Source organism: Cannabis sativa, chromosome 5 (genome assembly GCF_029168945.1).
Source record: "Cannabis sativa cultivar Pink pepper isolate KNU-18-1 chromosome 5, ASM2916894v1, whole genome shotgun sequence".
Taxonomy (NCBI): Eukaryota; Viridiplantae; Streptophyta; class Magnoliopsida; order Rosales; family Cannabaceae; genus Cannabis; species Cannabis sativa.
In genome coordinates, this window is record NC_083605.1 from 45,768,350 (window position 1) to 45,793,455 (window position 25,106).

General features: G+C 30.5%; 1 protein-coding gene across 3 annotated transcripts; it reads right to left on the reverse strand.

The window, feature by feature from the left end:
* Positions 1–11,061: 11,061 nt before the first annotated feature.
* LOC115715810 (lysine-specific demethylase JMJ17) lies at positions 11,062–24,882 on the reverse strand. 3 transcript variants are annotated; one of them, XM_061115686.1, is made up of 35 exons: positions 24,688–24,882; positions 23,180–24,572; positions 22,540–22,597; positions 22,168–22,290; positions 21,702–21,759; positions 21,458–21,594; positions 20,475–20,633; positions 20,290–20,376; positions 19,745–19,927; positions 19,400–19,552; positions 19,125–19,316; positions 18,973–19,038; positions 18,793–18,888; positions 18,248–18,334; positions 18,042–18,158; positions 17,753–17,960; positions 17,558–17,622; positions 17,334–17,392; positions 17,080–17,211; positions 16,829–16,973; positions 16,404–16,739; positions 15,837–16,019; positions 15,659–15,720; positions 14,917–14,995; positions 14,427–14,576; positions 14,201–14,334; positions 13,861–13,981; positions 13,713–13,786; positions 13,379–13,523; positions 12,948–13,097; positions 12,604–12,699; positions 12,382–12,477; positions 12,098–12,297; positions 11,445–11,700; positions 11,062–11,160 (listed from the first exon to the last, which is right to left on the reverse strand). In XM_061115686.1, the coding sequence occupies exons 2-34, from the start codon at positions 24,508–24,510 to the stop codon at positions 11,457–11,459; spliced, it is 5,526 nt and encodes a 1,841-aa protein (XP_060971669.1). In that variant the 5' UTR covers positions 24,511–24,572; positions 24,688–24,882; the 3' UTR covers positions 11,062–11,160; positions 11,445–11,456. The 3 variants fall into 3 exon arrangements, with proteins under 3 accessions (XP_060971669.1, XP_060971668.1, XP_060971670.1); XM_061115685.1 differs by lacking the exon at positions 11,062–11,160 and having other exon boundaries at positions 11,219–11,700; XM_061115687.1 differs by lacking the exon at positions 11,062–11,160 and having other exon boundaries at positions 11,219–11,700; positions 23,180–24,551; positions 24,688–24,816.
* Positions 24,883–25,106: the final 224 nt, after the last annotated feature.

The window sequence follows — 25,106 nt, forward strand, 5'->3', positions numbered from 1 at the left end:
AAATTCAAATTTTCCTTATAAATTTACCACTTTTCTACGACATTTTTTTATATTTAATATTTTTGATAGTATTTGATATGTCATATTTTTTAAAACTTAATATCTAAATCCATATTTCATTTGTTTTTAGCTCAATTAGTTTTATTTTTTTTAGTTTATTTTACATTTGCATCTTAGGGTTTCTTTTTATTTGAGAAATTTACACCAAATATTTTTTTTTTGAAAAAGAAACGTGTATAGAAAGAAATTAGACCTCACGATCATTACAAAGGATATTGTTCGGGATAGAAAAAACACACAACTGACCATACTGATTGTTTGTGAAAGCCCACTTGACCACATTATGGGGGTCATAACATTACAAGATCTGTTAACAAAATAAAAATTACAACACTCAAATAACCGAGAGAGACTTATACAAAACTTGGCATAGTTTTTTAATTTCCCACCGAAACTCCAATTCGTTGAGTGAATTGCTAACCACCTTAGAGTCACTCTCTAGAATAATATACTTCCAGCTTTCCTCCTTAGCAACTTCCAGGGCCAAACAGAAAGCAACCGCTTCACCGCAAAGAGCATCAGAGAACTCCAATCTAGCTGTATGAACCCCACTTACCACTCCAAGGTGATTTCTCACCACAATTGCAATGTACATGCTTTCCATTCCAACTTTAACATGACAATTTAGCTTGACCCACCCAAGAGGGGGTGAAAGCCAAACTTCTTCCAGACACGGGGGATGGAGTGGGGAAAAGAGACTCCCTGTAATCTGCATAAGAGTGGTAAATATAGTCAACACATTGGTTAACATTGGACAAATATTTATTGTGTACCTTGTCATTCCGCGTCTGCCAAATACTTATTTTTTTTAAAACATTATATTTATACTTTGACAAGGAAATTTTTATATTTATACTTTTCTTACTTAATTTTTTTTATTGTTTTTTACTTATTAAAGCTTTAAAAAAAAACTTTTTTTTTTGTCTTTTTCTTACTTAATTTTTTTTATTGTTTTTTACTTATTAAAGCTTTAAAAAAAAACTTTTTTTTTTGTCTTTTTTATATATTTTCAGTCAATTTTGACTCTTTTTTTTTTCATTTTTTAAGTCAGTTGATTATTTTTTTTTCTTTCTTTCTCTTCTTTCTCTCTATTTTTTTTTATTTATTTCTAATTTCTCTTTGTGTCTCTCTTTTTCTTTTTATTTTTTTTCTCAAACTATTTTTTTTTTTTATCTTTGTATATATATAAAAATATATAATAAGTGTACATTTTTATATCTCATTTTTTTAACACTCTTTTTCTCTCTTACAAAAATATTAAGAGCACACATCTTATATTTTTCTATCTTTTACATGATTAATAAAAGTAGTATATTTTTTTTTTTTGGATGTTTTGTAGTTTATTTAGAGTTAATTTATGAATGATTTGTATATTTTAACAAGATTGATGTCTTGATATTTTTCTTTTAATTTTTAGTTGCTTTATAATAAGATTTTCTATAATATGATATTGAATATTATAATTACAATACTTAGTTTGATTTTTGTGTTTTTTTTATCACCTCTATTTTACTATACTGGGGTTGTTTTATTTTATTTTTTGTTGTGTTTTGTCTTTTTTTTTTTATTTTAAGTTTGTCATATTATCTTTTTGTAGGGTTAAAACTAAATTTATATGTTTTTATGAGCTCTATTTGCACCCTATAAATTGATAAGTACACCATATTAAAAAAATACTTAAATAATTTTAAAAATTACTCTTAATATATTTTTAAAATCTTTTCATCGCATTATTTTATGTTAATTTCAATACTTATTTTATTTTTTTTTCGAAATCATGTATTTATATTTTTTTTCTAAGAAAATTTTATATAATTTTTTTGTCATAATATTTGAAATATAATTTATTTTTATTTTAATATGTATATTTTTTTAAGAATATGAATTAAAAAAGTTAAAAAAAACTTAGTCCAATTAAATATATAAATTTTATATAAAATAAAAATTATTAAAATGTGGTGTCTTTAGAAGTTTTTGTAATGTAAATAAAATTTCTTTTTTTATAGGATCGAGACTGATTTCATAGATTTTATATGATTTTTTATAGGGTCGAAACTGGTTTCACAGGTTTTGAGAGTTTTGTAATGGGGTTATTTCATTTTATGATTTATTTATTTTAAGTTTCTTTATATTTTTTTTTTAAAAAAAAAAATTGCAAATGGTTTTCACATTTATATTATGTTCTTAAATTATAGTTGTGTTTTGTTTTTGATTATGTTTGTTAGTGGTTTTTCTAAATTATTGTTCCAAACTGGTTTACATATTTTGAGAGTTCTGTAATAGAGTTGCTCTATTTTATGATGTTATTACTATTTTTTTATTTTAAGTTACTTTTTTATTATTTTGTTTCTAGGTTTGAAATTTACACTTATATTTTGTTTTCAAATTATTAATATGCATTGTGTGCTGTTTTGATTATATTTGTAATTACTATTTTTTTTGTGTGTTTTTCTTTTTTCATTTTTTATTTGATTGTCTGATAAAATTAGTTTCAGTTAACTTTATTATTTAACATTTATATTTTGTTATGATTTTGTATAGCGTCAAAAATTGTTTCACGGGACCGAAACTGGTTTCACAGGTTTTAACTGTTCTGTTATGGGGTTGCTTCATTTTTGTGATGTTATTGTATAATTTTTAGTTTGTATAAAATCAGTTTATTATTGTATGATATTTGAACAATATTTTGAATAATCAGTTTCTGACACACATATTATATTATTGTTTTCATAACTTGTTTTTTTAAGGAGCTAGTTTTCATAACTGTTTTTTTTTTTTTGTTCATAATTGAGTTTTAAATTTTAATTTTTTTATTTAATTATTTTAAGAAACTGATTTTTATATGTTTGTTTTTATTTTGGTTGTTTTACTATCTAGTTTCTCACATTCCACTATTTTTTATTTTATTTTATTATTCTTTTATAATTTTATTTTATTTTTGTCTATTTAATTTTCGTTATTTCTTTTTTTTTTCTCTTTGATTTTAATTTTCGATTCTCTTTGTTATATTTGCACGCTTAAATTAACTCTGATTTTCTAGCAAATAAATAAAAAATTAAATGCCAAAATAAATAAAATTTTCCTTTTAATACCTTCATAGGATACCTATTCCTTAATTTTACCCTTTTAAAATCAAACATAAATAAAATTTTCCTTTTAATACCTATTATTCCTTAAATATTCAAAATATTATATACTAATTATTTCATTTTATCTCTTAAAAATATTACTTATTTATAGACTAAAACATGTCAAAATCCTTAATAAGTCAAATTATTTATTATTTTATTTATAGCGTAAAACATAGTATCTATAATCTTTATTCAACTTAAATTAAACCAAAATTGTATTAATATCCTTAAAACTTAATATTGCAATTTTCACATTCAAAAGTACCATTTTCCTATTACCACTTCATCATACATTTAATTAATAATATTAAATTAATATTAATTAATCCAATTCGGTATTATGACATAATGCTTCCTTAATTATTAATTAAATAGATAACCTCCTAATTATTATACCATTCATATTATTATAAAAACTATTCATATTAGTATTTTCCTATACAACTAATAAGGCAATAATCTCAATACTTCATTAGCATTTACTTTCCATTTATTTCAATATCTTTCCAAAAATAAAAAATAAAATAAAACAAAATATTCTCAATTCACAATTAATGTCCCTATCTCCAATTTATTACAAAATCCCACATTTATAATTTATATACCAAAATTAATATTATGTTATCTATAATAAACTCATATTTATATTTCATATACCCAAAATTAATATTATGTTATCTATAATAAACTAATAAGGCAATAATCTCATAATTATATACCATAATTGTTAGCTATTAAATTTTATAATATTTTTAAAATTCATGATATTTTATAATTTTAATCAATTAACCTAAATAATTAGGGGCCAGCCATAAATCATGCGCAAAAACCTTAAAAGGCACCAAAGCCATAAATAATGGCGCAGCTCATCCATCAAATTTGTACTTCCATTTCTTCCATCAAAAAACTAATAACACTCATCCAGAAACTCTTTAAAAATACAAATAATAAAATAATTTTGGTACATTCCCATAATATTGAGAACAAACTAAATTTTTATAATAATTTGCTTCCCAAATATATCTAAACCAATATATTAACCATTAGTGTTTCCACCTCCCTTTATTACAATATCCTCAAGATTCTTATTCTTCATTTTACTTAATTAACTACAATATTAAAATCTGAATACTAAAATTCCAAAAACTTTTCTTTTTTGCTGAAAATTCCTAAAAAATATAAACCAAAACATAGCTAATAAGAATTAGCGTTTAAAGTAAAACTTCTTAAACCTTATTTCAGTTTAAAATATTCTTTAAATCATATCTTAACCAAAATAATCCTTTTATTCTGACTAAATAAATCTGTATAGTGCATAACTTATTAACTTTAAAATATTATTGTGTCAAAATTTTCTTATACATTCAATACCGAAAAACGTGAAAATTTAAACAAACTACCCTAAATAATTAGGGGCCCAACCATATAATAGGTGCTAAAGCTTGTAAGGCGCCAAAGCCATAAATAATGGCACAAAATAGAACAAAATCAATATAAAACAAACCTATAACAAAAAGAAAAACATTGAAAAAAGAAAGAATATAAAAGAGTTGTGAAACAAAAAAGAAAGAAAAACATTGAACTCATTTACAACAACAAACGATAGACAAAGAAAATTAAAATAGAAACCTCTTAAGGTAACTTGAAGAATGAATATGATCAAGAGTCTTCACTTTTAAATAAGACAAATATATGATGATTGAAAAATGTTAAAGAAAAGAGAATAAATCAGATCCCACTGGAAAATGACAAACAAAGGAATTGTAAACAATGACTCTGTAGAGTAGAGTATTAAAGGAGTGCTTAGCTTAGAGACTTGTTCTTGGAGATGATTCCATAAGAAAGAAGCAGATCCTATAACAACAACAGAAACCAGTCAGTACCTATTCCAGTCCAGGTTGACGAAGACGAAGACTGCACGCTATAAGAGAGACCCTGCCAATGGAAGCTTGAATATATGAGGCTTTTAATTTGATTCGAAAGATAAATAAACAAAAGGATGAGAATAAAAACCATAATCTTTACAGGGGTTGAGCTTTTTGAGAGAGAGAAAGTGTAAATTGATGTTGGTAAACATGTGTCTATATATAAAATTAAGTTTAAGAAAAAATAGCCATGCAATTGCAAACGTGATATCTTAATTAAAAAAAATTAAAAATAATAAAAAATTATAGAATTAACAGAAAATAAATAAAAATATATATTTTATATTAATTAATATTTATAAAACTAATAAAAATAAAAAAAAATAAAAAGAGAATTAAGGAGAGAACAAATAATACTAATTAGAGAGATTTCAGACCGCCACGTCACCGCCAAATACTTCTCCTTTATCTATTTTATATAAAGTGTGCCTATATAATTGAAATTCTTGGTTTATGAGAAATTTATGGATCACTTTTAATTTTTATTTGATAAAATAATAAAATAATAATAAAACAAATCTTATTAATATTTTAACTGATATTAAATATTGGAGAATCACAACCATCTATATATCTATATAAAATAGCCTCCTAAATGCCTCTATCAATTATCTCCTTAATTCTCTCATTTTTTATTTATTAATTAATTAAAAAAATATTAAAATATTTATCTATCTTCTTTTTCAATTAACTTTTCAAAATATCTTTAATTATAAATTAATATTTATTTATTAATAACCCTTTTTTGGCTGAGATTAACGGGGAATCCCCAATTTATATCGCATGAAGCACACTGTATATAGCATGAAGTTCTAAACAAAAGACGGAAGAAATTTCTACTTGAAGCTCTTGATAAGATCAAATCAGGTGTGATTTTCATTTGTAATGCTTTTCTTTCAAGTATGAATTGATTATTGTGGGACTATTATATATAACTAATTGTTAAATTAATGCAGAGTTGATGCTGTTGGGGTTCGTATGATTGTTTCTAACAATTAGTGAAAAGAAAATTGCAAACATATGTAAGTCTATCACAACCCGCGCTCTTCGCGGTTTGTATCTACAATAGAAAAATCACAACCCGCGCGAAAAGAAAAATCACTTTATATGGTATTGATTTTGTATCTACAATTAAGTGTTTTTATGTATTGATTTGTGTTTATAATATACATATTAGAATATAATCTTGAGACTAACACTCTTTCTGTGTTTGCTTAAATTCTTATAAGTGTTGTGGTATGAAAATGGTATACATCAAAACACAAAATTGAGACCAGGTGATATTAACCTACCATAAATCTTAATCACTCTCCCTTCTATGCCTCTCTCTACATTATCAGTTTATTTTTTTTTTTAATTTTCTTTATATGGGAAAATTGTTTTCCACTTCTGTATTTTTTTTTAAAAAAAAAATTACTTCACATAGTACTGATTTTGTATCTACAATTAAGTGTTATTATATATTATTTATTTGTATGTGTTATTATATATTATTTATTTGTGTTTATAATATACATATTAGAGTAGGAGCTTTGAGACTAATACTCTCTTTTTATGTTTGCTTAAATCTTTATAAGTTTGTGCTATGCAAAATCAATAGTGGATATCAAAGTGTAAAATTAAGACCATGTCGACTATAATTAATGATATTTTATGGAGTTGATAAATTTATTGATGATATTACTATAATTTATAATATACTATAATAATTGTAGTATATTTTTCTAAAAACTATAAATTTACTACTTTGATGATGTTTGTGGATGAAGCATGTGTATAAAGGTATATTTTGAAATAATTAATATGCTCTGCTTTAATTTTTTTTAGTTTTAAAATATATATAACAATATGGATAATTATTTTTCTTAAAAACTCATATTTATTTTCATATTTGTTCTATATCTATAATATTAGTTCTTTTTAATCTTATACTAAAAGTAATTAAAGTTTAACAAGTTACTCAATTATCATAAAACAAAAATATAATATTTTTATATATAATTTAAAATCTATATATATATATAAATCTATATCTATATATCTATTCTATATAAAGTTTGCTTATATAACTAAAATTCTTAGTTTATAAAAAATTCATGGGTGACTTTTATTTTTATTTAATAAAATAATAAAATATTATTTATATATAATAAAATAATAATAAAACAAATCTCATTGATATTTGAATTGATATTCTAGAATCACAACCTATTTAAAAAGAAAACAACCGGAGATTTGATACGGAGAGGAGATTTGAGCAAACAATCTTATGCATGCTCATGGCGTTAGCAGTGTACTCAAGTTAATAATATGCTATTTTGTCAAAATAGTCAGAAGGAGTCGAAGGGGTCTATCGAGGAGCAACTAATTGAGCTTTTTCTTAAATCCACAAGACCCGTATTCCACTGATTAATGTTCATAATTCTATGATCTATCAACTTTATTTATATATATTAATATTTATTTATTACCACTTAATTATATGAAGTTAATATCGTTTATTTTCTGCTTAGAGCACTCAGATATAAAATAGCTAAATCTGTAGACTATAAATTGGCTATGGAACCTTAAAATGACACTCCATCACATGCTTTATTTTATGATTTTTATTTTTTTATTTTGGGCAAGTAATAAGTTCAGTGAGATTATAATTTAGTATATTTTATATAGTTTGGTAATGCAAGGCCTATAATCTCGATGAACATTATTGATAGTTGCCAACTTCACATAATGTTTTTTTTCCTTTCACTTTACAAGTTCCTATCACTCGTTAGTAATGATAATAATAAATAAACATACAATAAATATCGTCATAATATCAACATTTGTTGTATTTCGTACAACTCATCAACGTTTAAACCTTGTATCTAGAGTGAAAACTTATCATATTATGTTGATAATTAATATAATCCACGTCATTATTATAATATTTTTCTGATATAATAATAATAATAATTCTATTTATTAAAACATCATGATTTTAAGTTTATTCACCATAATATTAAGGGTAAATATCATTTTAGATTTTGTGTTTTGCAAAAAGTACCGATTTGACCATCTGTTTTGTTAAATGACAAAATGGACCCTGTATTTTTCATAATGGTAAGAATATGATTCTGAGCTAAATTTTCGATAACTTTTTTTTTAGTGTAACCAACTTCAAGACAATTCCTAACACGAACAGATACAAAAAATGTAAATAGTTTTGTCATAACACTTTTAGATCGGATTATTATTAAATTTTATTTTGACAAAAAAAATCAGTTCAGGGTCATATTTGTACTATTTTAGAAAATATAGGGTCTATTTTGTCATTTAATAAAATAGAGGGTCTAAAATGGTATTTACCCTAATATTAATTATTATTATTATTAAAAGGATTAAAAAATTTCATTATTTATTTATTAATAAGTTAATAGTTATAAGATTAAAGTATATGAAATTTTAAATAGCTCTATTAAAAAATTATGAATATAAAAATAAATAAGTAGGTGACATAGAAAAAAATTAGAGTGTTATTAATATTATTATTATTATTATTATTATTTAAGTAAACACTTTTTCTTTCATAATGCATTATATTTACATCTTGACCATTCAAAGTCATTGTTACTATTGTTTCTCACCTATTGTCATTATCGTATATTGAGAATCATGGTGTTCTATCTCAAAGTCACAGATCTGATTAAGTCATTGTTGACATATTTTTTCTTCAAAATTTTTATGGGTTTTGCTTAGAACTATAAATATATGCTATTTTGTATTTTATTTTGATAAATAGACTAACAAATTTTACAGTCCGGCGTTCTTATTCTGCTATTTCCTCTTTCACCTCGTTTGCTTGTATGCTCTCGTTTTCCCTTACAAATCATAATGGTACATGTTATTTTTATGTTTTGATCTCATCTTAGGGATAGAAAATGAATTCCATGATTTTATTTATCTATTTTTTTATTTACTTTTTTTTTTCTACCGAACACTTGTGCTTTTTAGGTTTTTGGCTTTTTCTTATTGATTTTGTGGCCGTTTCAGAGTTTTTACTGTAAGTTTTCTTTTGTTTCATTTATTCTCTCTGAAATAAGTTTAAAAAGAATTGTAGTAGTATATATGTGTGTATGCTATTTGATGAAGTCACTATGTGATTATATTTGATAATAACTGTATGTTTATTTCTTTTCACGATGAATACCAAACGTCTAATTTCTTGTTTAGGGTTTGGTTAGCGGATCATTATATTCTACGATAGAAAATTTGATATCGGTTGGGTTGTTTCTCGAGTTTGATTTTGTCAAATTGAATTGAATTCACTTTTCCTGATCGTTTGGGATGTATTGATAACTTAATTTATCTATCGTTTATTACAAATTACCCTGTTTTGAGAAGTTTTGAACCAAGACAATACTTTTATGTTTTCTTCTCCTACAGGTACTATGGGTAAGAGAAGTTTGGAAGAGGGAGAAGAACAACAACAACAAAAAAAACAAAAACAACAAAAAAAAAAAAAACCCTCTAATATGCTTGTCAGTTTCTCTAAGAGACGAGATGGGCTTTTCAAGAAGGCGAGTGAGTTGTGCGTCAAGTGCAACGCTCAAATCGCCGTTGTCATCTTATCACCAGCGGGAATTCCTCATGCTTTCGAGCACACTTCAGTGGATGAAGTTCTCCAACACTATCTTTAATAATAATGCTGATCATCAATTAATATCTAAGAATAATAATTCAATTTTAAATCATTAATAATAACAATGACTAAATATCTAGAAAAATATATAGAGAATATATAAAGAATCACGTAAAGAAACATCAATTAAAATATAATGAAAGGGAAGTGAGAAGTAGATCTGGCTTAATTTTATTGGGCTAGAAGGGAACTAATTAAGGCTAAAGTTTCACATTAATAAAAGAAACAGAAATTATAGAGATACATAAAAAAAAATTGATTAAAATTTAATTAATTATAAAACAAAATATGTAGTGAATCAATAAATGTGAACTCAGACTAAATAATAATAAAAAAAGTCTAACCTGATTATAGAGTTCACATTTATTTAGTCTAATGAAATATATAACAGAGGTGTAGTTTTTAAAAAATTAAATAGTTTTACATGCCTTTCATAAGTTGATTTTTTAATTAAATAAATTATGCACACCATGTCTAATCATCTTACATGAAAATACATCACTGTTTGCAGGAACACCGCCGCTTTGTCGACACTACCATATTCAATTTATCAAAGAAAAAATGAATAATCCAGATATATGCAGACTCAGCTAGAATGAAAAGTGCAAAATACAAAAATTACACTATTGTCTCTATCAAAGAAAATGAAGATTGAAATCCACCAATGACTATCATTAGTTTTCTTATCTACAATTTTTAGACTAATGCCATCTTCAATTATCAACAATTTAGAGATTGATTTTTAATTTTCTTTTTATCTTACCCCCATTTAAGTAATGTTTCTTTAAGTATTAGAACATCAATTTTTAGTTTATTTTTAGATTAACTTAAGAAAATATTTAAATCATTAAGTTTTCTTAAACACTAATATATTGCATTCAGTATTCAATAATAATCTCACTTTCAAATAATATAGAAAAAACTTAGCATAAAATTTAGTATACGTGCCTTGCACGTAGTTTTTTGCTAGTATATATATTAGATTATTTTTAACTTTTAAAATTTTACATGATTTAAAAAATTAAAACAATTCAGAAAAAAAAAATACGTCCATATAACCTTTTAAAGAGGTGAGCCCTAAATGAACCCTACGATCACTTCTATTGTTATCAACTTTATGCCTGCTACCAGTGGGCACCTTAACATTGAAAAACTAATGCAATGATTTATTAGGGTAATTGTACTATTATTCTAATTAACCTTTTAAAAAATATTGCCCCTGAAAACAAAGAATAAACAAACCCCAAATGATATCATTCGACCATCGTGAAATTATTGGTTGACCTTTTGGCCATATATATTATATGGAAAGAAATTCACGAGGAAATCGCATTGACCAGCTTCTTCGTTCTTATGCAAATGCCTGTACAAAATGATCAGAAGCTGAAAATCTAACAAAAAAATCCTAGCCAAGCCACTCCTAAAAGAAGAAAAAGCTTGAACTTATAATATTAATAAGGGATAAGCTAAACTTTATAATAATTAGCATAATTTCTCCACAAAAAAAGTGTTTCTTCTAAGCAACAAAAGACATTTTTGACAAAATAAAAATGCTCCCCCCTTTATTGATTAAGGGAAAAGGAGAAGACAAGTGAGATCTAATTTGACTATGAATGAAATGAATGAATCGAATGGTTAGTAACTAACTGGATTTCATGTTCAATGTTGTTGAGAATGGAAAAATGAAAGACTTTCAAGTTCTGTTCGTTTCTTCACCGCCCTTCTGAAAGGCTTCCGATTTCGCCACCAAAGACGCTCAATCCCACTATTACACCTCAGAGTGTTGTTCTGATCCGAGAGCATCTTCTGAGTTGAGTCGGAATTGACCCTTCTCGATTTCTTTATTGACTTTGTGTTACGGGGAGACGGTGTCTTAGGCTCCACGGATTTGGCATCCGATGATCTGTTACCAGTTATTGCAAATGAAACTTAAGGGAATTAATAAAGGACAGCAAATGAATGGTTGTAGAACATTTCTCAACAAAATCACACTATCACCAACCGACTTCAAATAACATGTACAAGAAAGAGCACTCCGAAAACAATGATATGATGGACATTTGGTAATATGTCAAAGCAAACATAAAAGCTAATATGATGCCAGCAAAAATTGATTCGTAGGAGCCTTTCTTGTTGCTTATCGATAACAGGTCTATAACATTCAAACCTCTAAACCCGTGGCACACTGCAGACTGATTCTGCTTAACAAAACATGCTTGGTTCCCACATAAGAGCAGCACAATAATTTAGAGAAATGCAATATGGAGATAACAAATTCATTAATATAAAACCAGGCTGACCTCTCATTATCCATCAATGACAGCATCAGCAATTCAGCCTTTCGTGGTTCACATGCAGGACAGATGTAGATGTTTGGTGGAGTCACTAATTTGATGCAGTCGAAGTGATACCACTCGTCACATTGATCACATGCAATCATCGCTCTTTGATCATATGGCTTCCGACAAATGCAATAGAGCATACTACGAGTTCTTAATAACTGCATCCACGAAAGAAGAAAATTGTAACAACAATTTACACAAACACCAAGTAACTTAATTAGTCTAAAGACCCAATGTATTACCTTAAGTTCCTTATCTAGATGAACGGGCAAATTCTCCCCCTCTTTGATAAGGTCAAAAACTTTATCTAAGCTAAGAGCCCCAGAATCTGCTGCGACCTATTGACAGGAACACAACATTTTCAAATGTGAAAGAGAGGGAGAGAGAGGAATGGCTTGCAGGGAAACAAGCAATGACAGAGAAAAGAGCAATGGTTTTAAAAGAAAAGGAGCAACGATTTGAACCTTCTTAGCATGATCTGCCCACTTCAGGCCTACACGCTTCACTTCTGTAAGTTTCTGCCTGAAGTGATCTTCTGGTGGAATGTTCAAGGTCAGCCCCTGCAACATTTTATAAAAATGCATTATAGATATCTGACAAAATTACCGCAACATAATTGCATCGATTGTAAAAACTTGAAGGACCAAAGTGGAGCTCAAAAAGTTTACTTTGTACTTCATAAATGGCACTCTTAAGAAATGACAATTTTAAATTTTAACCAGACAAATTAAGCGTTCCACTCATTTGGACTCAAATAAATGCATATAGAGAGCACAAAATGGAGTTTGAGTTTGCATAAAAAGCATACCTCTTTCAAATGCTGTTGAATCTGTTGGAGTGTGGGCTTCTCTAAACTCACAAGTAACCTATTGACTTTATGTTTCCAAGAGTTTCTAGCTAAAGCCAACTTGAAATTGCGATCAACTGCATTGTCACATACACCTGCTAGCTCGGTCGCCTTTAAAACCAAAGAAAAACAATCAGGATGAAGCAAAATTCTAGCAGTATAAGAAAATTTTGGCTACTATTTAATTATTTGTTCTCTTTCTTAAGTGTGGATGAATCTCTTGGGTGGGATCACAGAAAAAGTTTAATGAATTACAATAATTTTTGCACGATCCAAAATCCTATAGTAGCAGTTCATTTGAGAAAAGAAGAAGAGCCTGGAGAATGGGAACCAGGGAGGATCTGTTGTTTACAGTAGAGTAAAATATCACAACATAATAATCCACAGCACACCTTTAAAGCAGCAGTTAACTTTCCAGAAATTGTACTCAGATCTTTGTCAACCAAAGCTAAGGCATTATCAGCAATCTCTGTAAGGCGAGTTTTGCATGCCTTAGCCTTTTCCACCAGCTCTTTCAAAATTTCTCTTTCTTCAATACTGCACCAACAAAAATAAGAAAAAAAATTATATCAATACCTACAGTGAAGTACAAATTAAAAGATACTGAAGAAGCAGTGAGAAGAAGTTCAGTTTTCAAGTGAAAAGACAGATGGTATTTGATGAAGTAGAAATCACGTCTAGAGCTTCAAGTAGAAATTGAATTAACAGAATTAGAGATTTTGTTACCGGACAGAGAAGTCTTGATGATTGGAGTGAAGTTCAATAAGCATTTTAAGCTCTGGACGCTTCCCAGCAAATCTCTGCGAGCATAAAATGGAATGAGATTTATATACACACTCATCTCAAATTTTAAAATCTTTATAGAAAGACGTACCAGAGGACCACCTCCCTTGAAAGAAATTTGTCCTGACACTAAATATTCACAATAAGGACATCTATATCCTTCTACGCATGCTACATCCACAGCTGCAGGTCCAAGGCATCGCAAATGGTAACTGTTTTAATTTTTACAAAAAACACAGGTTGTTCTTAATAAATGATGACAGCAATATAATAAAATCACAACATATTAAGCAATTCAGGATATAATACAGAAGAAATAAATAGTAGCTGTTTGAATTATATATATTTATAAAATTATCTATAAGCAGCAGGTAATTCTGGGAGTTTAGAATAAATAAGATAAAACCTCAACAAAGCTAGAAGTACCTTACCAGTCCTTGCAGATGGAACAAATAAGAAACTCTTGGTTCCGGGAATCATTAAAACAGCATAGACAGTAATCCTTTGCTTGTGAACCACATGACTTGTCTAATATGTACAGTGATCTTTCTATCGTCTGCTTTATCTGTATATTTATAAATATAAAACAACATAAATACATATAATAATCAAACCAACAAAGGTTTATGCAGAACTGAGAGAAAAATCAGACAAAACCTTTAGCAAAGTGTCAAGCAATGTAGTCTCATCATCAATTAAGGTCCCTAAGATGTCTCTGCAAGATTTTTTCCACTTCTCAACCTTTACAACTTCAGATATAACCATATCGAGTTCTGGGCAGCTAAGAGCATCAGCAATTCCACTTTCCTGCATACGATTATAACAATTAAGCTATATGTAAAGAAAAGGTTTTATCCTATAGTGGAATCATATACAAGTTAAAATACATATTAAATCACAGCACAAAAACCTCATTCACTCGTTTTGCAATGCATGACAACAGAATTGAATAAAAGCATTATACATACTCAGCCTCAGACAATAGTTAAGGGTATATGAGTGGAAAACACTAAAAACTAAAGTAAACAAAGATACTCTTACAGATACAGACAATCTTCTGCAATTGCAATACACATTAACATTAGATAATTGCTATAGATAGCAAAATATCACTCACCCCTGTAATATAAACAAATTCAGACCATACCTTAAGCTGTAAAATACTAGACCAACAACGTTTTCCAGGTTCTAGGTGGAAAAAGTGATGCACTTGCTCTTGCCACAACCTGCATAATGTTTGATTATAATCAATTTCGCAAGTATGTAGAGAAAGGGGGAAAAAAGTGACACAAATTATACATGGGGCTTATTTCAAGCACAGGAAAAGAAAAGTAAATTTAAAACATTGTAAAAACAAAAATACGAAAAAGTACATATAACTTCCAATAATAAAATAAAAAAATCACTCCAAGCAATCACGGCAAAATAGAGAAGAATTCTACCCCAAGCCCCCAACAAATTTTGAAGATATAAACAGTCAAACTGATGAAAAAACTCAACCAAATGAGTTTCTGTAAGCAGTTTGGAAAAGGGAAAAAAAAAAGGAATTCTCAAAGCATTTTCGGAAAAACTAGGACATAGTAAATTTAAAACATGTACATCCGAGTTACATGCTGCATGCCTGCAACTACATTTACATGCTGCAGTGTAAGCCCTTTTAAGCAACACCCACTTATATCAAGCTGCAACTGCATTAAAAGATATTTACAAATATCTATGTATAGAATTCTTTTTTAGTATGAGTTGAATACTCCAAACGTGGTAAACACACTAACTATTAGATATTGAATACAATGGCCAGAAAGTTATGTTCTCTCACAAAAGTCAAATTGTTATTCATATTTAAACTGGCAAGTTGGAGAAAAAGGAAGTTGGGAGACAAGACTCACTTGTGTTTCTGAATTGCATTTTCAAGTTCATCAGCCATGACTGGGTAGATACTACTGACATGCTGCAAACAGAACAACTAAAGTTGTTACATCAACTCAAACCAATAAACAACTACCAATGAATAAATTAAAGTTAAGAGAATTAAAGTTCTCAAAAGGCAGTAAAGTAGAAACTCACCTGAGAACTGTCAAGAACTCTTACAGCATCACTCAAGGTGCATCTTTTCAAATTTGATTGCAAAGAAACTACTTCGGAAGCTTGCCAAAGCCATTTGACTGCATTAATCAGTGAGCTCCAGAAACTGCCAGAAGTAAATGTGCTAGGTAAATGTTCAGCAGCTTCCATCAACTCCTCAACATCCTTCAAGAAAATGACAATTAAAAGTCACATGTCAGGCTAGGATACAAGGCCTAAGAAAATAATGAGGTTGCTTTCCTACTTGATTTATGCAAGCCGACCAATGTAAGCAATAAAAAGTATATCCAACAGAACGCTGATGCAGATAATCAACCATTTATCATACAAGTAATTATCCAACAATGGCTTTCCTCTTAACTAAACACCCAACATTAAAAGCAACTAAAATATGTACAGAAAATATCATTTAACTTGATAAATCTTCCATAAGACAAAAAGAAAAAATATATTACAAATGAGAAGGATAAATGCTTTAAGGTGGTCATGAAAGTCATAAGTAACGCACAATACCATAAATAACGTAACACAACCAAATGAGATAGTCACCTTAAAAGGAGGAGCACTGGAACAGAAAGAAAAGGCTCTTTTACACCATTGCAGTGTAGAACAAGCATCCTCAAGTTTTGGAATCTCATCTAAGTCAAAGCCAAAAGATGAACCTTTCTTTTTGACTGATTCAATTCTAGTAACTAAACTCTCAATTTTCGAACTAAGATCACATAATAATCCATCAGAAATTTCAGTTGTATCGAAAAGGCATTGTGTATCTCGCAATATAAAACTAGCATTACTCTTCCAGTCCTCACAGTCTCTTAGAACTGTTTCAAGCATACTTCTTTCTCTCAAAGAGACCTTTAAAAGCTTTGATTGGGAAACTAAGCCCTGCAACATGTAGGCATAATGTAAGCCAGCCAGATTACTATTAAATCTTCGAAAGAGTAAGGCAAGCATATGTAAGTTGGGAAGAGAACCTGCAGGGCTTCAAATTTTAAAGGTAGCGAAGGGAAAGAAGACTCAAAATATGGATTAGCTTTTTTCAACCAAGATGTAGCCAGAGCAAATGCCTCCTCAACCTCATTGAGAGAAGGTAGAATGACACATATATCTTCTGAAACCCTAAAATATTCAAAATAAAAAATAAAACAAATGCAAACAGTTCATATGGAAGAATCTCAAACCATCATAACTAATTCACAAAACCATAGAATAACATGCTAAAAACCTTATAGCATCTTCAAACTCAGACAAATCAGCCTCACGTGCAAGAATATCCGTTGCCCTTGCTTCCCATTGTATGGCATCATCAAGTATTTTTAACATATCAACAAATAATTTCTCACTCTCTATATTTAACCTGAAAAGAGAACCAAATAAAAGAAAAGTAATTAAAGCTAAACAAAAAGGTGCTAGAGGAAGCAAAACAAAAGAAATATTTACGATCCTTAGTTTGTAAAAGAAAAAGGGACGAGTGCTTACTGTGCAGCCTCCAACATCAGTTGCCTAAGAAAGTCTATAGACATCTTAGTCTCACACGCCTGCATCAGTTTTCAACAAACTTTAAATATTTGAAGTTGATCATACTAAAATGAAACTAATTTAATAGCTCAAGTAAAAAAATACATAGAAAAAATTCCATGGCATGATAAAAAAACGGGGGGAAGTGAAGAAAAATATTTAACAAGCAACAACAATGAACCTACCTTTAGTGCCTTATCTCTGCAACAAGCCTTCTGTAACTCAACCTCAACAAGAGGTAACTCGTCAACTGTAAAGAAACCACAACCAAGAACCTCTTTTCAATTGTAAAAAAAAAAAAATATATCTAAATTGAGAGAGAGGGAATAATGAAAAGTGGTATGGAACTACAGATACAATCAGGCAAAAAAATGTCAAACCTTGAATTTTCAAAGATGCTCCGTCCTTTAAGATGCAATCTAATTCAGCAATAACATTATGTTGATCTTCTCGTTCGGAAATGTTTACTAAAATATTTTTAAAGCGTGATATCCACAAACTAGCATCAGCGTGATATTGCCTTAGAAGCTTCAACTCAGGTACATTAACAGTAAAATTATCCATCTCTAGAAGAAGCACTTCAACATTCTGCAGAGGTGAATTGTTCACCACCTTGTGAACTTAGAAACAAGCAAATAAAGAAAGAACTGAATGAAGCTCAAAAATTACCTTTAAATTAATAGGATGTTTCAGAATCTCATCACACCGAGCACGACATGACTCGGCTTTATTTAATAATTCCAGAAGCATTTCTGTCTCTGGAAACTGAATCTGGAGCTCCAAAATCTAACCATTAAAAATCAAAAAATAAGTATGACGAAATATTCAGAGACTGTAAACAATAATTTGAAAAATAAATAAGAAACTATCATCACCTCTGACTTTAGCTGATATAGAGATTCAAGCTCAACAGCAGCAAGACATTGTTCTGAAATGCACTTCCTTACATTCTCTAGCCATACCTGCCTCGACAAAAAAATTTCATTAGCTATGAACAAATCAGAATTCACTCCACAAGATGGGCAAGTAGAAAGACACTGCAATGGCACCAGCCCCTAATAAAATGGACACTACAGAAGCAGAATAGAGCAAGTAACTTCGAATCATGACAACCGACCACAACCCTGAACTATAATAATGGGAATGATATTACATACAGAAACTCACAATTTTGCCCAGAAAGAGATGTACAATAGGCTTAAACAACTGAATTTTCTATACCAGCCAATTGGGATAGAAAAAAAATAATTTAAAAAACTATATGGTGCAGAGTTTCTTTTCTAATATAAACATTTGCATGGGACTTGAACCAGAATCAATCACCCACCCAACCCAACCACTTGGGGCTTGCCTCAAGTGGTGGTTATTGTGAGGATTTTACAGCAAAATTAAAACATAAATGATTAAAGCAAATATATACCTTAGCAGATGAAATTTTCTGCAATAATTTTTCACTCTCATTCAGGTGAAGTGAAAAGTTTTGAACTCTAGAGTACAAAAATTCCAACTCTGACATCTGCAGTGACAATTGTAAGAAATCTATATCACAATAAAAAATCATCAATGAGTTAGAAGATAGCAAAATTTTACTTTTGCGCACCTTTGAGGTTGCTAATAAAGCGGTATTAATTTCTTGTATCAAAACCATTGCCTCTTCAGCATAACCCTGCCAACACACATATATGTGAATTAATTGTAGGCAACAGGCCGGAAATAGTATAATGGAATATACAATTACATAAAAGTAAGAACCTTCAATTTAGTATGTCCAGGCTCATTACAAGGCATAGGATTAGCACTCAGCAACTCGTTAACGTACTCCAAGTGAACTTTCTCAAAACCATCATGTTGATTGCGTGACCACTTTTCGCCTTTAGACACACATTTTCGAACACTTTCTGCCCACTTCCGAGCAGCTACCAGATTTTTTGCCATGTCCCTTACCTAGATACAAAAGTAAAATGAACAAACTGAACAAAACACTGATCACAATACATGAAAATTAAGTAGGAACAGAAGAAACTCACAGGATCCATCTCAGAGCCCGCCCACAAAAATTGTTGAGCTTCCTTCATTGCAGCAATGTAAACATCCCTTGAAAATGTGTGCTGAAAAATCTTACCCGAGCGCATAAGCCATTGTTCTGCAAGTTGATTCAAAGTAACTTGACCACCTTTCACCTACATGCATTAACCAACTCAGAAAGCCAAACAAAACAATTTTCTTTTTCATTGGGTGTATCAAACTCAATCTACAAGATTTTCCAGATAAAGACAATATAAAAGCAACATATAGTAGTGATAAGAGACATTAACGCATGTAGTACTAGAGTAAGTTTCTATCATGACTTGGCAGAGATTTAAAAAAGAGACCTTTTTGATCAAGGTTTTAGGTTCATTAGAGCAAGAAATCTGCCTTCGAGCATTCCTATTTTGTGTAGTCTCCTCTGAACAATATTTATCCACTGCAATCACCAAGTCATTCAACTCTGCAAGTGACTGGCGATAGAGAAGACGACGTTTACTGGATTTGCATTCACAAAGGCGCTCCCAATGCTGCGTGAAAAGAAAACATATCAAAAGTTACAGAACCAAATGGCAGAACTTAACCAATCACAACACATCATTATTTAAATTTTCAAACGAATATTGGAACACCTATTGGACCATCAACATTAAAAGTGATTAAAAAATATACATATTGGAATTTAACTTGTATGGTAATCAATCTCGGGATAAAGGTAAAGGCACATTCTTCCCTACTTCCAAAACAAATTTGTCAAGGTGTCAACAAAAAATATGATGAACAAAAATTTGCCAAACACAATAATGATGACAAATGTATTAATATCTAGTTTACCTCAAAGGCAATATTCAATTAATTTATTTGAAAACATTTTACTACAAAAAGTACAAACCTCCAGACAAACAGACGTAGATGGCCTACAGCGACACACAACAGCTGAAAGATAAAGATACTGCTTGCATATTATGCATGTTGCATCCTGTGAAAATCAAAAGCATATATGCATAAAAACTGATTGTTATCTTAGAAAAATCATCAAATTATAATCAAAAGTGACAAGTGGGTGGCAGTAAATACCTCTTCGGTACCAACATATTCTGGGCATTTCTTAGGAGGCATACGGGATGATTTGACAATGCCATTTTTCCAAAGCCGCTCTCTGCAGGCCTTTTCTTTTGTGTATATCCTAAGCAATTCTTTCCTCAAGTAAGGCGCTACTCTGCTATCACATGCATCCTAAAAGAGACGAGCATTAGAAAATTTATAATACTTCTAATTCTCAAAAGAAAGACCGTAAAGCACATCTTAACAAAAGATCAGCTGTATACTAATTTTGTTATGTTTTTTACATTGTTTTATTCTATAGGATAACTCATCCTCCCATTTTCGTAACTTCTTAGTCATTAACAAAGCTTGTTACTTGCACAAAATGAAATTTCATACCTTCAGAAGTGTGGAAGTAAACTTAATCTAATAGTCACTTGTGTGTGTATGAGAGGTAAATATAAACCAAAATACTCATTTCATACAATATTCACTAACTTTGTTATGTTTTTTACATTGTTTTATTCTATAGGATAACTCATCCTCCCATTTTTGTAACTTCTTTGTCATTAACAAAGCTTGTTATTTGCATAAAATGAAATTTCACACCTTCACAAGTGTGGAAGTAAACTTAATCTAATAGTCACTTGTGTGTGTATGAGAGGTGAGGGGTTCTAATCCCTTAATAATCAATTGTAAATATAAACCAAAATACTCATTTCATACAATACTACCAGAACATTAAGCAACTTGGCACAGTATAAACCACACTAGGTTTCAAATCTTTAACACAATCTATCAAGGTAGGCCCGATACAAAATAAAAATTACTGTTATGCCAAAAGCTATCCAATAGGAAGGAGTAAAAAAAGCATGCATCTGCTAATGAAGACAGAATAACTATTCATAGGCTAGGCTGGTATCCAACAATATGAAGAGCATATTAAGAGGAAATTGATAATGTCAATCAAAAGCAGATTTAATGTAAAAACTCGTAGCCTAAACAAAAGGTATAACCTTAGCTAATACACAAAGAAGCTCCTCATGAGACAGAACAGCAGTTTTATGATATAACTGATACAGCTCTGATCCAAACCTGCCATGAGGTAACCAGTCGGCAGGAGCGAAATTGACAGCCTCGGCACAATTTAAACCTGAAAAGACCAATTCCAAGTCTAACTACTGCACGTGTATAAATAAAAATTCCAAAGATATTGTTTCTATAGACTGAAGGTATTGATTTTTGAAAATTCATACTCACCAAGGTTAAATCCTCCATGGTAAGATCTGGGAAAAGTGATCACAAAATTCCCCGGCTCCTAGTAATGAACAAGCATAAGAAGAAGAATATCAAGACAAAAGATAAATAAAAGGGTTTAAGGGAAAAAAAATAGCAGAATCAACATGAGGAGAGAGAGAGAGAGAGAGAGAGAGAGAGAGAGAGAGAGAGAGAGATGTAAACTTAACAGATTAACCCAAATATTATTAAAACTTCGTCCCTGCCCCCTTCCTACTTTTCTCAAATCAAGTAACACTAAACTCCAAAAAATAAGCAATAAGATTTAATTACATATCCTATTTACAACCTTAGGGGCCTTAGGCAATCAACGTCCATATCTATTTTGACAAAGGAAGAAGGATCATGCACAAAATTACAAAGCTCGCATCTTTCATAATTTTTTCCCCTTAAAATAAACAAAGCTGGTATCAATCCACATCCTCCGTACCTGTAACACACTGTATACAGGGACTCCTTTTTCTTGTAAAACAGATGGATTCAACATGGTAACAAGCTGAAAGAGCAAATCTGGTTCCGCATCAAAGAGATCCGGAAGACAGTTACGCATTACCTAGATGAAAGTACACATAGTTAGCTATATTTCATGAAGCAAAAACTTGAGGAGGGGAGGAGAGAAGAGGGGGTGGCTGTGGCACTAGCGCCCCAAACATATTTCACAGGCACCTGTGCAACCAGATGACCATACGCATGTGTATACATATATCGAAATTAATCTTAATAAACAAAAGGGGAAAAACATAATGCTCAAGTACTTTTCACATTTTTACATAAATATTCATTTGAAATAAATTATATGTACCTTCTCAAAAGCATCGGCTTCATTACCCGGAACACTATACCAACATTTTGGCTCTCCCCTGAAGAGATACTAGAATGAGTGAGCAGAACATTAATATTATAAATACAAAAAAAACACGAACACATAACTCAAGAAAAAGATTAAAAATAAATAAAACTTATGACAATAGAATTAAAGAAAATGGAACAATCAGAAAAATCTTCTCGTTCTTTATAGTTTTCCCACAGTTCATTTTGATTATACTATACATAAAGCAACAGCCAATCAAATTTTGGAGCTAATGTTTTACATAATGACATCCAGCTAGAAGGCCAAACAAACCAACAGCTATTTGCCTCCTCCTAAGCAAACTTACGAGAGCTTGCGGGACATGTCTACACAGTAGTAGTTACAAACACGACTGATATAATTTTACTAATTAAAAATTACAGGTGTCACATTTTATGACCAGCGTGTCGGGATTCTACCCAAAAAAAGAAGAAAAAAATCCCAACTTTCACATACCTCACCAAATTCAGACTATCTTGATAACTATGTGGTACCTTATCTCAACTTGCTCAAAAGTTACAGGTTTACAGATATAAAAACACAAATAAAATATCACAAAATTGTGTAAAATTAAGAATATCACCATACATACCAGTGGTGGTAATTCATGGAGTAAAAGCAATGATCTTCAAAGTGCCAGCAAAAAGATGAGAATAGCATTCCAATATACAACCAAGGCACCATTACTCCTGCAATGTTGTGATGAACAGCTCGTAGCACAGACCCTTTTAACTTGGGCAAGTTATTGAGATTCCATGGGTTACTACAATATTCATCCCAAACCTTAGCCTCAACAGACTCAGGTCTCTGGTCATCTACACGTGGAAACCCACTCCCATAGACAGAAGTATCTAAGTCATTACCATACATAACCTCAACCTCACCAAGAGATCCTTCCACTATTTCCCAGAATTTTTTTTCTATTTGCATCCGGGAAGCAGATCCTGACCCAAACCATTTCTTCTTGGCTCTATCAGCCATGCGCCTAAAAGATTCAATTGAGTAATGCTTGCCCGGGACAAAACCAAAGCTATCTTTCTCAGAATTTAAGCAATCTAAGCAATACCAGTTTCCAAGTGGTATCTGCTTTAGAGGTGGAGAGAGACAATAAATATGCCACCCCTTATCACACCTATCACATAAAAGCATCACTTCTCCATGCAACCCACTTTTGCATTGCTCGCAAATCTGATCACGCTCTTCCTCCTCCTTTGCCTTAACCACCTTTATTTTGTCGCCATCAATATTCATCCGCCTCCTTTTAGAACTAGAATTTTCAATCCTACATTGACTCCTCCCCTCGTGCATTACCCTCTTACCATTCCGACCTGGCTCTCGATTTAACTCATTATAATGGCATTCATAATCATACAAATGTTCCCTGTACAACTGAGATAAAACATGCTTTGCACACTCTGAAATCTTTCTTGACGACCTCACAAACCGAGAAACATTTCCCCACTTTTTGTCCTTCACAACCTTATCATAACCGCCATACCGCTTCACAGCATTAAACAATTTACATAAATCCAATTCATCCCCCTCAAAGACTACCCTCCTTCTCAACTTCTTACCAGAATGATCCTCCAAAAACCTATTATACTCCAAGTCAAAAGTCTTGGAATCACATGCAGCAGGGCGAGCCTGCAACTGGTGAATGGCCTGTGTTTTAGTGGGAAACGTAAACGAATCCAAATTCAATGCAAATGGGGGTTTCCAATTTTTAGGTGGAACAATCTTACAAATCCCATATGGCTCAGCCTCTGGCCTGATCTTATAAATAAAATCCAAAGGGTCTCTAAACTCATCCTCAGTGGGATAATACACAGGCCCAGATGGTATACTCAATGATTCAGACGATGAAACGCTCGAATTCTGCCCCAACACTCCTTTCTCAACAGCCCTAGGTTTACCTTTCCCCATTAAACACCACCAAAAATGTCCTACACAACTTTCTTTTTCACCTAAACCATAAATAGAAGCACCTAAATAAAAATGAAAGTTATATACATACCATCATCAAACAATCATTGTTCTCCATTACCCTAAATAAAATTCAAACTTAAAATAAATAAACAATTTCTAGGGTTTGCAGCGTACCTGATATGAGAGAGAAAAATCAAGTAAGAGAGTGGTTCTGAGCTTTCCTCTCACTACAGTAATTATAATAAAGACTCAAGAAAAGGAGTGAGTTTCGTGGGAGATTTTAGTTGAAAAAGGGCGACGATTAACACGAAAGATAATAAATCAGTCTTTATTGCAAATTAGGGTCTGATATTTTCTTAAATTACGAAAACGACAACTGACTTTTTTTGTTATTAGATTTTTATTCCCACACACACCCCCCCATGTGGCCGTACCTTTCGTCTTCGTTGTGCTCTCCACTCACGCGTGTCTTCTTACAATCCACGTAATCTAACGGCCTACATCTCATGTTGGGAGAAAATAACGGCTTGGATTTATTGTCTGTAAGGAACGATGTGTAGAGCGCGTGGGGTTACGAATTTAAGAAAAGGAAC